The 17,507-nt window shown below is 39.8% G+C and overlaps 1 protein-coding gene across 1 annotated transcript in view; it reads left to right on the plus strand.

Annotated features, from left to right (window-relative positions):
* The first annotated feature begins 12,924 nt into the window (after nucleotides 1–12,924).
* Nucleotides 12,925–17,507, plus strand: part of dlgap2b (discs, large (Drosophila) homolog-associated protein 2b) — a 50,850-nt gene continuing 46,267 nt past the window's right edge. Inside the window, exon 1 of the mRNA XM_080290044.1 lies at nucleotides 12,925–14,121. Coding sequence (XP_080146170.1) covers nucleotides 12,925–14,121 — 1,197 coding nt within the window. The remainder of the gene's footprint in view (nucleotides 14,122–17,507) is intronic.

Consider the following 17,507-nt stretch of genomic DNA (forward strand, 5'->3'; position numbering starts at 1 on the left):
CAGCCGTTCTAAAAATGTAGAAGAAAAGTGTGCACCAACTAAAGTTTTGTGTTAAATTCACTCCAAGTGACTTTCAGCTCTACAAAACTCTAATCTTCATACTGAAAGTGGGTAACCTATTGAAGACTCCCAGGCAGACTGGGAGGCCAGTGACATGTGCCACCAATCTGTGAAGGTAGTACAGTTAAGTTAAGGAGTTCACATATCGCATAGCAACTTGGTGTAGTCAGACAACACAAACACAAATCTGCCCAAGGAGGCTTGTGTCATCCAATGTTTGCATCAGACTGCTCTGCAAGTTTTACTAATACATACTGTAGTGCCCAGTGCAGTTTTCTTTGTGCGGGGGAGGTGACATCAAGGCTGGGGATGCCGGCAGGCTCAAAAAACTGGTAAAGAGAAAAAAAGTAGCTGTGTCATAGGGCTGACTCTAGATAGCCTACAGGCAGCAGCAAGGAGGAGGATCACTTCCTCAGGTTTATCTCGGACAATACCTCCCACTCACCATACAATGAGCTGATGCAGCATTGGAGCACCTTTAGCTTCCAGCTCTTTTGCCTCAGGTGAACGATGGGGTGTTTCAAGTGCTCATTTGATGACCACGCAATGCAGATTTCACAATAGCACCAATTTCAGGCACTAATTGAGTCCTGAAGCTTGGCCAAAAGCTAAACTCTTGGTGCTTATCTGGACTTTTTTACCCTATATGTTCTGTATTCTGTATTTTTTCCCCTTGTTTGTTATTCTCTGTCTCAACACATTCTGACATTTCTACACAGATTCTATCTTTAGATCTGCAGAACCCCTATTAAAGTTTTGCAGGCAGAATAAGTCAGGACAGGAGGTAAAGGAGCAATGTGGAGAAAACCAGCTGATTTAAAGTCATAGTATTTATAGTCACGGTATAAATGTCACTGAAACTGTTTTAATGTCATCAAAAATCATAGATCCAAATAAAAGCAGGGTGTCAGTTTTGCATAGCTGACATACAAAGTACGAATACTTCAGGTAGTCATTGATTATTTTTTCATCCTCAATAGTACAGTAGGTTCCAAAAAATGCAAATACTCCCTCTTGGCTCTTTAAGAGCTTACAAGTCTATGAAACATTGATGAGAGCTTCCCTGTTTCACAGCTTATGCAACAGCTATTGTGCTGCATGATCAACAGGCAATTTCCTCTGTGCTTCTGTCAGCACCTGATGCAGCCTGTATTATCTTTTGTTTTTGTTTTTTTGAAAAAGATGCCACACATTGAGGGGGAAGATATTGGGGCCAGTGTGTAAGAGAATAACGGAGAGGGGAATGCCTCTGTGTTTTCTCTGCTCTCTGGGAAAGCATTGTGTTGCTGGTTAAAGCTCTGCTGCTATGCTGCAGTCAGCGCCTGGCCAGCATTTTTCCCAAGATGGTTGCATAACTTGGAATAAATGAGGCCTTCCTCCTCCACACCAATGCACAGCTAGCTAATGCCACAGGGAGAAACAAAGAGCAACAAGGAGTCAAACTGTAGAGTATGATTCATGGGCTATATATAATGTCACTAATACTTTATTAATCACTGCTGACCAGTTGCAGGAACCAAAATCTGATAAGAATTGCGCTGGGAGACACTTAAAAGAAGTGGAGGATCTATCGGTTTTGTGAGGAAAGAAAAGATGAGAGGTAAGTGTGTTAGCCTAACTATAGCCTAAAAATCCTCCATTAGTATTATATGAATCATGAGATTAAAACACAGTTACCTAGAATATTTTGGTTCCTGCAACTGGTCCGTCGGGTTATTGTCTCCCCAGAAACACTTGTGCTTTTGGAAATCTTTTATTTTCCTATTTCTGTTTTCGTTTTTCCTATTTCAGTTGTGTTTTGTGTGCTTTTGCAGTGTTTTTTTTTTTTTGTTATTATTTGTTTGTTTGTTTTTATCTAACTGCTGTCAATAAATAATTAACAGAATATTTATTCTTACCTTACAAGTCCTCACCATGGCTAAAACAACCTCCAAAGGAAAAATAATGAAAGTAAGCACCCCTTTTCTGAGCCACCATTCTCTCCATGCATTACTCAAATTCTTGCGTATGTAATGTACAAATCCTCTTCTGGCTATTCCCTTCAGGGGAACCCAACACATCGAATGCCTCCATCAGACCCCATGTCATGAAATTCTTTTCTGTCAAACCAACTCTCTGCATATCCTTCTTCACTACATCCATGAATCTCCTAGGTCGTCTTCTTTCCCCTCTGCATAGCAACTCGATATTCCACATCCTTTGTACAATACTGTCACTATTGAAGAACAGAAAAAAAAGCAGCACAATCTAAAGCCTGAAACGTTGGCTCTTGATTTGGATCACCTGCATATACACTTACCTCATTATATGAAACTTTGGCCATGCTTAACGTCACCATTTACAACTGTACATAACAAGAATAATGAAATACATACTGGGTCCACATCAAGTCACTGTTGTTGATGAACGCAAAGTATGCAAAAAGCATATTTTTTAAGCACTTTGTCAACTCAGCAACCAATCGATATCGTCAACTTCAATGTACTGAATTCAGGAGATAGTGAGAGGGAACTTAAGGGGGACAACAGAGAGTTTTGATGGTGAAAATGAGAAAGAGAGAAACAGGAGAAGAGAGCGCTTTAACCACTACAGAGTAATTATTACATTAAAGTTGTACAGCGCTACATCTGCTGTTTTCTGTAGTCAACTCACCAAGCAGTGTATAACCTGTGCTGAAACACAGCATGAAAATAAAATATAAAAATAAATCAAATCAAATCAAATCAAATCACTTTTATTGTCACATCACATGTGCAGGCACACTGGCACAGCACATGCGAGTGAAATTCTTGTGTGCGAGCCCCACAAGCAACAGAGATGTGCAAACACAACAACACAAACGAGCAAAATACAAGAATGGCCAACCTGAAACTAATAAATATATGTACAATATATAATAGTGTATGCATTTCTGGATGTGTATACTAAATATTTTCCTACGTGTGTGTGTGTGTGTGTGGTGTGTGTGTGTATGCACATTTTTACAAATTAAATAGTTAAAAAAAATTTTAAAAAATAAATAATAATAATAATAATAATAATAATAAAATATATAAAATATACAGAGTTGAATATGTGCAAAACAAGTGGCATTTATATACAGTGTGGAGTGCATAATGTTAAAGTTCCAGTAGTGAAGCTGAGGTGTCTATGACGTGTTCAGCAGTCTGATGGCCTGATGGAAGAAGCTGTCTCTCAGTCTGCTGGTACGGGACCGGATGCTGCAGAACCTCCTTCCTGATGGAAGCAGTCTGAACAGTTTATGGCTGGGGTGACTGGAGTCCTTGATGATCCTCCCCACTTTCCTCAGGCACCGCTTCCTGTAGATGTCTTGGAGGGAGGGAAGCTCACCTCCAATTACATTTCATAACATGGCTGATTACACCCTCTGATGAATGGGAATGTTTTAGTGTTTTTCACTGTAGTTAGACCAATATTTAGAGCAAGGAAAGAACATAAATTGAATTATTTTAAAGTGTAATTTTATCCATTTATTGCTCTGCAAAATTAAAATGGAGTTATTGGTACAAACATGCAGCGCAACAAATCCCAAGTCATGTAGTCCTGGGTATCCCTGGGCGAAAGGCATTTAAATTCTCAAAGCCTTACTATCCGGTTGTTCAGTGATGACGCGACGAATCCTACTTCCGGGTCTAAAGTAGTCTGCGTTTAATATGGCTTTTGTGTTGTTAACATGTTTAATGTTATGTATTTTCTTCTATTTGATCTCAAAAAGCTCCTAAAACAGTCAGTGATCCCTGTTGACCTCCCTCGGCTTTTATTACCGCTAATCATTTATTTAAGCTCAGTTTTTAAAACCTTAGGATGTAACTACAGCCCAGCCCATGCAGCAGTATATGAATGACTAACCTTGTATTGTGGATGGATTATCTCAGTTGTTCTCCTGGCTGAAGTTTGGTCCTTTTACAGCATCCTGCCATGCAATTACATTTGTTTCTGACCACCGAGAAAACTCACGTTAACTTTTATCGAGTGGGAAAAAAAGTTAGCTTGTTTATATTATGCTAACATAGCTATGTCGCTAGCGGTCACGTAGCATATCATTATATAACAGCTAGCCCAACTTCAGTAACCCTACAAACGTCACTGCTGTTTAGTTTTCTGTCTTCATTTATGCTGGAAGTGATAAGAAAGCTGTACGTTTTAATTTGTTTCCAAAATCCCGCAGTCAGGGCATGCTATATTGTATTTAGATAGAAGCTAGCGAGCTAACTCCCTGCTAACTTCTAACTCCGTTAAATGTCATAAATTCCGTTTTCATGGATGCCTGGATGTTAAACTCAATTGTTACACCTGGTAGAGCAGAACGCTGATCATTTTATTAAAGATGAAAGACTTTAGACAGTTTTTCAACTCTCAGTAATGCCATAGTGATCGTTTGATATATGGACCTGCAGCGGAGTTTAGACCCAGACACGGCTAGTGACGTCAGACTGAACAACCGGATAATGTGCAGTTCATTTTTTGTCTTTAAATGTGTGATTAAATTCATAGTTTAGTTTTTATTGCTAAACAAAACCAAACCACCCCAACTTGTAACAGAACACTGAACATAGTAGCCCACATGGCAAATCAAGTCGTAGAGTCACGCATCAAGAGTCTGTATCGCATTACATAGTAGGTCTTTTCCCCCCTCCTTGTGAGACTGGGATACACCCCATACAACCTTGAAAATCCTATTACAGTTCCTGGGATTTAGAGCAGTGGTTGCCATGACAACTGTGCATTTTATTTCTGGCTCCTTTGAAATGGTGTGTGCGATCAGAGATCCCAAACGTTATGTAAGGCGATGTGCACTGTTCCAGACTGGGGTTTTCTGCTGCAGAGAAGTGTAAGTAATTAATTACAGGGGACTTGCATGCACTCAAGACATCGCCTCCCTGTTTACCTTACAGTTTTCAAATCGCACTGGTAAGATGTAGGCTGTAATTGTTATGCAGGAAGATAAGCTGAGGATGGAGACTATTAATAATGGTGCCCATTCTGACACAATTCGTGGAAGGTTTTGTACATTTAAGATGTCTTCCTGCAAGTTGATGGACTACAGCGCCATAAAAATTGTGAAGATCAAGATTTATGTGAATATTGGTAATGCCTTTGATGATAAAAGTTCTATAATTAACAGGGCAGAAAATAATAAATTATAATTTATGGTTTTACATGACCTCTTTTGCATTATGTTTGCATATAAACAAGTTGCTAATCACTTCAAGGAAGCAATTTTCTCGTCAATCTCACAAATATCAGCAGTGCACACATTTGCAAATGAAGGTTGAAGATAGACATTGGATATTTTGCAAATCACTCCATAGTAATTACCGGTTTATGAGCTTTATAACACTATCATATTCTGAACTGATCTTTTTTACTCTCAGATGCTAATCATCAGTGTTGGGCAAGTTACTTTGAAAAAGTAATTAATTATAGTTACTAGTTACTTCTTCAAAAAAGTAACTGAGTTAGTAACTGAGTTACAATATTCTAAAAGTCATTAATTACTTGAAAACCTCAGAGGGTTAAAAAAACGTTTAACCCTCTGAGGTCCAGGGTATAATTGGCCATTTTTAACTACTTTTGATTTTCCCTCCACAGTTCACCTTTAAAAACTATTTACTTTGTCTTGTTTGGTATCATCCTTTTCAGCACAACCTCATGTGTCTGAATTTACAGTTATGTTTTCATTTTGACATACTGTATTAACACAATTGATCTAAAATCAGACAAAAAAACAAAATCAGAGTAGAAAAAGTTATATTTTTTACTGTAACAACCACAAACATATTTAATGAATCATATTTCATAACTTTAAATACAAATATAAATTGTCAATTTTAAAATCCTATGCACAAGTTTTGCAAACAGCAAAGTTATTTGCATCCATTTACCTTTTACCTTGATTTTTTAAATAAACATTTCAAACTATTTACAGAACAATCAGCTGTTCTGCATTCAATAAGATGCCACACAAATTATTTGTGCCACTCCAAAAAAGAATTTCTGTTCACTATAAAGGAAAACATCACAGCCTGATACCTGCAGGTCTGACAGCAGCAGGTGTATCACTCCTTTTTCTACCTGGAGACAGCAGTTGCCTCATTGTTCGGACACACAACACAAAACCAGAGGTGTGGACTCGAGTCACATGACTTGGACTCGAGTCAGACTCGAGTCATTAATTTTATGACTTTAGACTTGACTTGAAATAATGTTCTAAGACTTGTGACTTGACTTGGACTTTTACACCAATGACCTGGGACTTGAATTGGACTTGAACCGGTTTACTTGAAAAGACTTGATATTTCACCCCAAATATAAAATTTAACATGCATATTATATAGAGATTGAAAATGTGACGTCATTCAGGGGTAAAACCGCAAAGGATTCTGGGAACTCGTGGCAAGAGGTACTAGCGCGCGCAGGCTTTCAATTGAAATCACTTATACAGCGATAAAAAGAAACACAAAAATGTCAAGAAGCTGTTGTATTATTGACTGCAATAGCCGGTCGCATGACAGCCACGGGAAGCCGACGGGTAAAGAGATCGGTTGTTATCGGATTACGTCGTTGAAGAGAAATTGTTCGAGCCATGTTTCCGAAGTAACAAAGAGGCGACGGATGGCCTGGATTGCAGCCATTCAAAGACCAAATATAACGTCCCAGAACACTCCAGCTCACAGGTTAATCTGCTCCAAACATTTACACAAAGGTCAGTCTGCTGTTGTAGTTAACACGTCATTTTCATAACATAATTGGTGATATAGGTTACAAGCAAGTCTGGTGCTGAACAGAAATTGTCGCGCTATGCTCCTTTATTTATTGTGCATAAATAGTGAATTGTCCTGACACAATATTGCGTTTCGCTTCTGTTATTATGGTACATTGACAAAAACATATACTTTTATTCACAGGATAAAACAGTTTTTTTGTATCACTAATTGCCCAGTACGATTACAGCATACAGTATTATTGTCACTGCTACATTTCTGTAATGAACCAGAAATTATTTTCACTACTAATTAATTACCGTTGAGCTCAAAGGTTATATTAATAAACGGTTAACGAATGTGTATTTATGAAGACGATTTGTGAGACTGGTAAACTTACCTTTGTTCGTACGATGGTCTTTATTTTCTACACGGTGCATTTCAAGGTCCTGCACCCATCCGTCGGTAAACTGTACCTGGGCTTGTTGCAGTGACCTGAAGTTACTAAACTTCATGAGTGTGTGCACTCACTCCAAGAACCGTATGATTATAAATATGCACATAAATATGCTACGATGAGATAGCTGACTTCATCTAACTAGCAAATGTTGGCCAGGCTACGTTGGTGATGCAGTTTTTTTTAATATGTATGATATTTTTGTCATGCGATTTTAAAGCCGGTCCTAAAACCGAATCCAAGAATAACATGCAGCTTATCTCAGAACTGTCGGTGAAAATTATTCTTGGAGCTAGGTTTAATTGAGCTGCATTTTAAAGAGGTACAATTTCACAATTTGTGTGTATTTTCTAAGTTCACTATTTTGTCATGTGTTGAGAAAAACACAGATTTAAAAATTACATGGTCTAACATTTACATTTAGCATAACTGCAACATGCTTTTTTCGTTTTGTTTTTTTTTAAAGACTCGAAAGGACTTGAAATTCAAAATTTCAGACTTGTGACTTTACTCGGACTTTTACACCAGTGACTTGAGACTCGACTCTGACTTGCCTGACATTACTTGAGACTTGACTTGAGACTTGAGGATAAAGACTTGAGACTTACTTGAGACTTGCAAAACAATGACTTGGTCCCACCTCTGCACAAAACTATCCACAACACTACACACTAACTACACAAGACAACACATTAACTACACACTCCAAACACGCTAAACGTCACAAATCTCTCACATCTCAAAACTCGTTCTCTCTCTTTTTCTGCTGTCTTTCTCTCTCTCTCTCGCTCGCCGTCACTCCTAAAACTTCCCCTGTTGTTTTTTTATTTTTATTTTTTGCTCATACGCAGAGAGTGCTTACTGCGCTGTCGTTAGACAGTAAACATGGCGAAACAATTCATGAAAAAACACGCGTATATATTGTTTATCATGACTCTGGTTTTACGTGGCCTATCAACACAATTTAAAAACTGGTAAATCATCACCTTGTTGCTTTGTCTTTACGTGGTCATGTGATCGGCTTACCACGACTACTTTATTCTTCCTCAGTCAAACAGCAGCACTCATGCGATTGTTTTGCCCCCTTAGCTCCAGGTGTTTTGCCAAAAAGTAATCGTGATTACCGTCCGCAGGAGCGCGCGCAGCTGCTTAAAGCTGTAGCGCCCAGCTTACTTAGTAGTCAGCTACTTCCGTGCTTCTGTTTGTTGAAAAATAGTAACGGACCGTATTTTCTTGTTAGTAACTGTAACAGTGTTGTAACGATAGGAATAGTGATTAGTTAGATTACTCGTTACTGGAAAAAGTAACGCAGTTAGTAACACCAGTGGCGGTCCTAGCCAGTTTGGCGCCCTGGGCGAACACTCCCTCTGGCACCCCACCACCACCACCACCACACACACACACACACAAAACGTATTAAGGATTGTACATTAACATAAAATTGTTGTACACACACACACACACACACACGAAGAGAGAGAGAGTATGCATAGTATGCAAACGGCTACCAAACAGCCATCATAATTCGTCATACAATGAGAACAGTACGCATCAACAACTGACAATGACTAATTAATATTAAAATCTGTAACATAATGTATTGTTTGGAGTTTAGTCTGTTACTGTTGCTATTTTTACCATTTCTTCTGTAACTCACATAATTTCCTTGGGGATTAATAAAGTATTCTGATTCTGATTGTTTCAGGATGACCTGCCATTATCAATGACACATCTGCTTACCTGCATCTTTTGCTCGTTTCTCTTCCTCTTCTTTTCTCTTTTTCTAAACTGAGGACCTGATGGCTTTGAACTTTTCTTGTCCATCTTCCATTGGTTTTAATTTTGCACTCCAGTATGAACACCCATCTCAACCCAAGGATCACCACAACATGATCTAACACACCTACACTTTAGTTCACAGATTCACTTTGTCTAGGGTGCATTTCTGAGATTTCACACAACCCAGGATTCAAATCATGAATACATAATGGACTTGGATTTACAAGATTATAAATGAAATGTGCTCTATTTGGAAGCAGCAAGCCCCCCGTCCCCTTTTGACGGCTTGTGTGTGAGACTTTAAATCATCAAACTGTAAATTGTTATTGATCCCTTTACCCCTGGTCCTAAAGTGTATATTTATTTTCTGACTCTTCTTACATATATTTTTTGTTTGCTTGCACTGCTGTAACTGGAGCCTTGTCGTCTCGTCTCTCTATATCAGGGGTCCCCAATCCCAGTCCACGAGGGCCGGTGTCCCTGCAGGTTTTAGATCTCACCCTGGGTCAACACACCTGAATCACATGATTAGTTCATTACCAGGCCTCTGGAGAACTGAAGACATGTTGAGAAGGTAATTTATCCATTTAAATCAGCTGTGATGGATCAAGGACACATCTAAAACCTGCAGGGACACCGGCCCTTGTGGACTCGGATTGGGGACCCCTGCTCTATATACTGGACTGTATGTAGCAGAGATGACAATAAAGTTTACTTTGACTTCAGCAGCAAGCAGGCGCACCGAGGGCTCTCGCGCTCACTTTTCGTGTATAGAATTTCGAAAAAAACATTAGTGCAGATTATAAGTCTGTATCATAATGTCTGGTGTTTTCGTGTTTGTTGGTTTATTTTTATTTTGTTTTACTTTGCGGGTTGTTTATTAGATGCTGCTCCAGCCGGTCAGAAAATCCCCCGCCGCCCTGCCCTCTCCACTCTGCGCCGCAAGCAGCAGGTGCACCTCGTAAACGAAGGGCGCCCTTACTCCCAGCAAATTGGCGATAGAAAACCGATCGGTGTCTATGCCATTCCCAATATGCGCTGGCTGACGTCGGGGCAGCATGAGTACAAGCATTTTTTTTTTTTTTGTCGATGCCCGTGATGCCGCCCCCCACCAAGATGCCGCCCCGGGCAACCGCCCGTATCTAAAACCGCTACTGGCTGTTACTTGTAACGCCGTTATTCCCATCACCGCTAATCATATTATATTAACTACAGTGCAACATACAAACATTGTGTCCTCAAAGCTTTATCACTGAAAGAGTCTGTAAAACTATATTACGTACAGATTTACAAACAAAGTCTGAAAGTATAGCTGCAGAGAAAATTTGAGGGTTAAAACTTCAGAAACCTCTTAAAGTTAGGTTCAATCAGCCAGAATTAAAGCTGTGGATTTCAGGCTTGAGGAAAGTCTGTTTAAAAAAGCCAGACCAAAAATCTGCAAACTCTTTGATGAATATGGAATTTGGCATCATTACAATCAAAATTCAAAAGTAGTTGTTGCATTGCTTTTTCATGCAATGCAAATTCTAAAAATCCAATCTGTCTGTAAAAGGTCTGTACTTTTATTAACCTGAGCTACGTTTTACAAAGCACTTTATAATATGTTCTCATTCACCTACCTGTCATCCAGAGTAACCGGTGGTTCAGTGTCTTATCAAAGGATACTGTTAAACTGCTGAGCATCAAAAACCTTTGATGAATGGATAACCTGGTCTCACCCCTGAGCCTTTATTATACTTCTTTTACATTTTTTTGACTGTTGTACTACCAGTATCAGTCCAGCTGGGATGATTTTGATCATTTTGCGGTTAAAGCAGTGATGCTGTGTAGACCCAGTTTAGTTCTAACTTTTTCTGTGTTTATGTATGGACCATGTGACCCACCTCCAACCTTATATATTGACTTAAGACCAAGCAAGACCAAGTTCTTGGAGGTATTTTATATTTTCTAAATCTGTCATAGAGACTGGGGACAAAACCACGAGACAGGAATTAGGATCTTGGACACTGTATGTGGACTTCTGAACTATTCCTGAGGTTCATATTATTATTTGACCAATGATAGAAGTGCAATAATCACTAACACTTTCTTTGATTAATTTATTTTTTGTGACAACAACCCTGCTTTTAACATAATTAAATCAAGTTACCATGGCATAGGTCTTCGCCTTGCATCACTGCTTGCAGCCCTGTATTTTGTGAAGCACCTGTACACGCTTACAGTGCTCATATTTCTAAGGTAGTGTTGCACATTGTTTGCAATAATTCGTCCAGTAAGTTGCAAAATTGTGATACCACTTCATGGCAATATGAGATCCAGCATAAGACAACTAATAATAATAAACCATCACAACCCCATTGGGTGCGTTAACCCTAATTTTTCACTCATCCATTTTTCTAATCGCTTATCCAATTCAGTGTCATTTGTGCCGGCAGGCTGGAGCCTATCTGAGCTGATGCTGGGTAAGAGGTGGGGTTCACCTTTGGCAGGTCATCTGCCTAGCATGCAGCTAACAGAGAGAGACAGAGAATCATTCATGTTTTCGACCAAGAATCACCAATTAAGTGCTAACCAGTGCACCATTGCCACCAAACCTTTATCATGCCATAATAATATCGTTGTGAGTGAAATGAATAGACTACTTTTATCTTACCTTTAATCCTTCCCCTAATTTTTATGTGTTGAACATAGCAAACATTGAATGTTATAAACTATTGGTGAATATGCACATATTGTTTCAGCATTGTACAACATAAACGCAATAGAGGAAAACTCGTGGGAGCTGGAACAGCTTTCATCATGAAGCATGTTCTTGGGACTGACAGAGCAAAGGGATTTTGGAAGTTATGCTGAACTTTTTAACCTCACACACAGAAGCTACCAAATTTTCTCATTTAAAAATCTCTCTGAAGTAAAGAAAAATTTGCCCCTCTTTGTGATCACCGCCCAAAGATGTGCGCGTCTCTTCCAAAATAATTAGGTGTACAGCTAATAATGTTCTCCACCACGGGGCTTGAGAAATAATGCTTTTATCACAGATTTTAGAGGAGTTTGAATCAGCCCAAGCAGTTGCAGGAAGGATATGGGATGAGTTTAGGAACATAGTCTTCTTTTACAGACAAGTATTATATTGGATTAAATGAAGCAAGCTAGGTTTTTAACTTGACAACTTGACAATAATATCTAGTAAGGGATTACATTTGCTTTAGATTTCTTCACAATTTTTGTAAAAAACATTTTGAGAAAACAACTGGAGCCTTGATTCTGTAGAGTATAGTTATATAGAAGGAAACATCTGGTTAGTGCAGAAAATCTCTACTGTAATTTATGGTTATCTATCCATAAACTGTGTATTATTGAGTCTTCAGGTCCAACTGATAACAATGTCTCTGAAATAAATGCTTGTTCTCTTTATATATTCTAAAAAGCGAAACTCCTTTACTGACATCTACCTTTACGATGAAGAATAAAATCAGTTGCAAAAAGGAGTGTATTTCAACATATATGCAGGAGATAATCAGTCATTTATGATGAATTATACATCACAAGTACATTTCCTATTTTTAAGCTTCAAAACCTCCAGGGTATTTTGTCATCTGTTCTTTTCAGATGAGATGAAATTTGACACACAAGTGCAACTTTTCATGTAGAACAAAAATATTTCATTAGCTTTTCTACTATATTAAAAGCAGTCATTACTGAGGTTAACTTAGGTTAGCGTCACATTACTGAAAGTGTCAATCAGTGTAAAAGTGTAAAAACCTATTGTGTAACATGGTCTGGCCTTTGTAGGAGTATTTACTTAATTAGAAGTGTTTTGGTACGGACTGGTCTAGATGTAAATTAGAATTGCAGGATGGTTGTGAAGCACCCCGTGAGAGTATTCGTCTGTCAGGTGTCACTATGCTCTCTCAATCTGACAGAATCTTTCTCTTCTTTTTCTCCTTCTCTGAAACAGACCAGAAGACTTCATCTTGGTCTCTGTCTCGAAAGTTCAATGAAGGCAGACGCCTCCCTCCATCCAGGAACATGAAGGGCTTATCGGGCAGCCGCTCCCAACATCAGATTCCTCTACCCCACGGCTTGGACTATGATCCCCACGTCCATGACATCCACACTCACCATGGCGCTGACTCCCGCCACCCATCCTACCTGCTCAGCCCCACAGAGAGCTGCCCTATGGACTTCCACCACCGCTACTCACCACGCAGCTCCATCCACTCCGACTGCATGATGATGTCCCCTGTCATGATGCCCCCAGCTGCTGCATCTGACCACATCTCCAGTAGCACCTTCCCCAGAATGCACTACAGCTCTCAGTATTATGACTCAGCCACACGGGACGACTGCGCTGCCATCACAGCCTCCGCCACATCCCCAGCTGTTGCGGCTGCAGCAGCTGCAGCAGCTGCCTCTTCCCACCATGCTGGCACCAAGAGCAACCGCCTTCCTGCTAATCTCCTGGACCAGTTTGAGAAACAACTGCCACTGCACCGTGACGGCTTCCACACTCTACAATACCAGCGCACCTCCACCACCACCGAGCAACGCAGTGAGAGTCCCGGCCGCATTCGACACCTTGTTCATTCAGTCCAAAAGCTCTTCACCAAGTCCCACTCCCTGGAGGGATCGTCCAAGATGAATGGCACAAAAGGTGACATTGTAGGAGGGGGTTATCACCATCATGGCCACCACTCCACAAAACACGGTAGCAAGAGGAGCAAGAGCAAAGAACGTAAGCACCGCTCTGGTGGCTGGTGGAGCTCAGATGACAACCTGGATAGTGACAGCACCTATCGCACACCCAGTGTCATGTCACGGCACCATGGGGAACATGTCGGCCACTACCACCCAGATTCCATGCACAGCCACCACTTTGGAGACCTGTCACTCAAGACCTCAAAGAGTAACAATGACGTCAAGTGCTCAGCGTGTGAGAGTATGGCCATGGGACCCGAGGGCAAGTTCATGAAGAGGAGCTCCTGGTCGACTCTAACAGTCAGCCAGGCCAAAGAGGCCTACAGGAAGTCATCGCTTAATTTAGAGAAACCCATGATGTACACGGACCTCAAGTCATCGCGGACATGTCATTACCTGCAGGTTAGTAGTACCTTTTTTTGGAAATATATGTCCTTAAAGTACAGACAAATTTGATTAGTGGCGTATTGTACTGAGCTACTGAAATACATGTTTTTGTGTGCATCGGTGTATATGCTATGGCTGGTACACAAACACTGATTTCATTCCATACCATGCAAACAATTCTGACTGGCATTGATCAGCTGCTAGTTTATGTCCACGTATAAGTCATCCTTTGCTTTCAGAATTAATGAAATCACAGAAGTTGTTTAATTTAGTTTGAAGCAATAACAGGATGTTTCCTTCCAAGTTTTGTGTTCTTCTAAATGTTTAATACTCAACTCTTTGGAAAAGGCCCACAAAAAATGTCTGAATATAGACTGAAAGGCCATTAAATGTGGAGATATTTGAAACGCCAACTATCAGATAATACAACAAACAATAACTAAGATCAATATCCACTCATCTCCGACACTGCCCTTCTCGATAAAATGCATTGATCGATTAGGAATCTAGACAGCAGGGTATTTGGAGTCTGCCTTTCTTTCTGTCATCCTCCAGAGGGCAATTACAGTGTCCACAAGTGTGAGAAGTCAATATATTTAACCAGGATTCCCTTTTGTGTGCTCACCTCAGGGAGCTATTGTCTATTAAGATATAGAGCTCGCCTGACTGAATCAATGTCATGGTGGAAAGCACTGAGAAGAACCACTGAGCTGAACTCCAGTGTAGGAAACACAAAGGCTGTGGTGTCTGCAAAAACAGCATATAGTGTGGCTTGAGTTGCTGTAGGAGCTGGTTCACCAGATTGGAAAGAGACATTACTTTATTCACAGATTTTATGCCCCATGCTTGCCTGTAACACTGTCACGAGTCACGAGACTAAAGTAAAGCAGTTAAGCTACAGATAGTGACTTCTTCTAAAACGGTCAAAAGTCAAGTATTCAGTGTTTCAGCGATCTTTGAGTTTCTTTTAATTTTTAATACTAAGCACTTAGCTAATGCTCTCATCCACAGTGACTCACAGGCTACAGCATTAGAATATTAAGCTCAAAGTCCTGCTTTAAGTAGCTTTTAATGAAGGTGACTTAAGAATTGGAAATAATGATAAAAACAGTGACATGGGTAACAGTTGTTTCTGAAATGCCAAACAGATTTCCAATGGGTCGTCATTAGCATTACGATGCTTGTTGTATGCACATCTTGGGAAAAGCTGGCCTGGACTTTGATCAATCATGTTATGAAATGCTTGACTGTAATGTGAAAGAGAACAGCTGAAGTGATTGGCCATTATTAAAGCTATGCTTCCATATTACAGTTGTGCTTGTATATCACTCAATCTTGAAAATAGACAACTCCTTTAAGCCACTTTCAATGACAGCCATTATGAGAAAGTTGCAAACTGAAATATGTGCTTGCACTATAATCAACAATTACCCATGTTTTTTTACTCATGACATCAAATTTGAAGCGCCACTCATATAAACCCATAAATAGTTCTACCGAGTACCATATGCATCCCCTTCATTCATTTTGATGCTGTGTGAAATGCACAGTTACACACAGATACGCAAACTGCAGTTATTTGTGTGTAATGGGTAGTCTCTGTCAATAGAGGGGCTCTCTCACTGGCATTTAACAAGCTTATATGTCAGCAGGCAGAGACCCTGCAGCTGCCACATGGGCACATTCAGCACTGAGCATGTCCATAATGAGAGCCTTATTCAGTGGAATCAATGAGCGGAGATCTGTAAAGGCGTTGTGGTGAACGCTCTTGGTGCCCATCTGATTTTATCTCTTTGATGTCTGGGTCCTTTAGGTCAATGTTCACTTGTGAGGAGGAGGACAGGCCTGCCTTAGGGAAGCTGACATAATCTTGTTTTAGCAAGTGTCACGTCTTCAGTCTGACCATCTAAGCCAACAAGGGTAGGGTGAAGCATATGTCAAAGAATATTAGAGGTTGAATCTACATATCATTTTAAGCCATTAAGAAAAATGCATACAGTGCTGTGCAAAAGTCTTGATTCACCTCTAGTTTCTTTACACTTCTTGTAATTTTTAAAAGCAGTCTCGAGCAATAGTTCTCCAGGTTTTCTTAAGGTCTTTGAAAAGTTTTCTTTGGACGTTGGTGGTTTTTTCACTCATTTTCAGTCCTGTCCTTGTAACTGACCACTTAACACTGACCTATGAATCGCTGAGACATAAAATGGACACCCGATTCCCGATGATGTTTAATCTGCCCTTAAAAACCTAATGAAACTGGAAAAGTGTAACGAAACAAGAAGTAGAAGGCAACAGAACAGTATCTGAAGGGCATGTCCTTAAGAAATAAGAAGAAATTCAGCAAAGACCTGACACAGGACCTGAGCGATGGACCCGGTCCTTCAATCTACTACTAACCATAGCCTCATCAGAAATGGTCTCAGTACAAGAAGGGCTCCTTCCCACCATATTTTTTAAAATCATAGTTATCCTGCTACCTTTGCATTTAAAAACCTTCAAATAGACTGCGTCCACTCTCACCATTTCAAAAGCCAAAAAATAACTGGCTTACTCAGGCACAAAATTACAGGACCCGCACATTTACGAGCTAGAAATTGTTCTACCACATCCAACAGGTCAGTGTTGTTTTTCACTAGATGCAGTTTCACATCTGGTACATGGCGTTATGGAATTACTTTCTGCATTGAGAAGATGTTTTATCCCAGGGTTATTTTTGTACAAAGTGCCCACAGTGTAGTAGTAACTAATGATGGTGTAAAGCAGCTCATCTGTCTAGCTGCCTCAGAGGCACAGCTGAACAAGTTCTTTCAGGTATGGCATCAAATGAACACAGAAATAAGGTAATGCTAATGAGGTAGCGCACTGCTTCCATGAGTGATGACTGCCTTGTTAACAGCAGCCCCAGACGATCAATGGTTGTGCATTAGGAGGAAAATGAATCTTTTACTTTATTGCTGTCTTTAAGGCTGATTAATTTAGTTTCCAGGCATTTTATTCTATGCATGTGGGAATGGAAAATGTATTAGCCTGTGTTACACTTTTTGCTGATGGGTCTTTTTTTTCCCATGTTAACTTATGAGGTTACGCAGGTTTGCAACGTACCTACTGCCTTCATTTTTTTAGATGATAATGCACAAAATGTTATCTTATATCACAATATTAGGTAACCGAACAATCATCTCTCGTTTTCCTACGTGCTGTTGTGGAGTTTAGTGCTGAGGCAGTGAGACATGCTGCGCAAAAGAAATTCATTGTGTTTTGGCTTCAAATCGTAGCATATGGTTTAAAAGATTCAGAACGTGTTTTATGTTGACTACAAAAACAGTTGAGGAATACATCTGAGCAGAATACTTTACACTAAGGATGATGAAGCCCAGTTGGTCCTGCTTTAATCATCTGTAAAT

The sequence above is a fragment of the Astatotilapia calliptera genome, chromosome 15, assembly GCF_964374335.1.
Source record: "Astatotilapia calliptera chromosome 15, fAstCal68.1, whole genome shotgun sequence".
In the NCBI taxonomy this organism is placed as follows: domain Eukaryota; kingdom Metazoa; phylum Chordata; class Actinopteri; order Cichliformes; family Cichlidae; genus Astatotilapia; species Astatotilapia calliptera.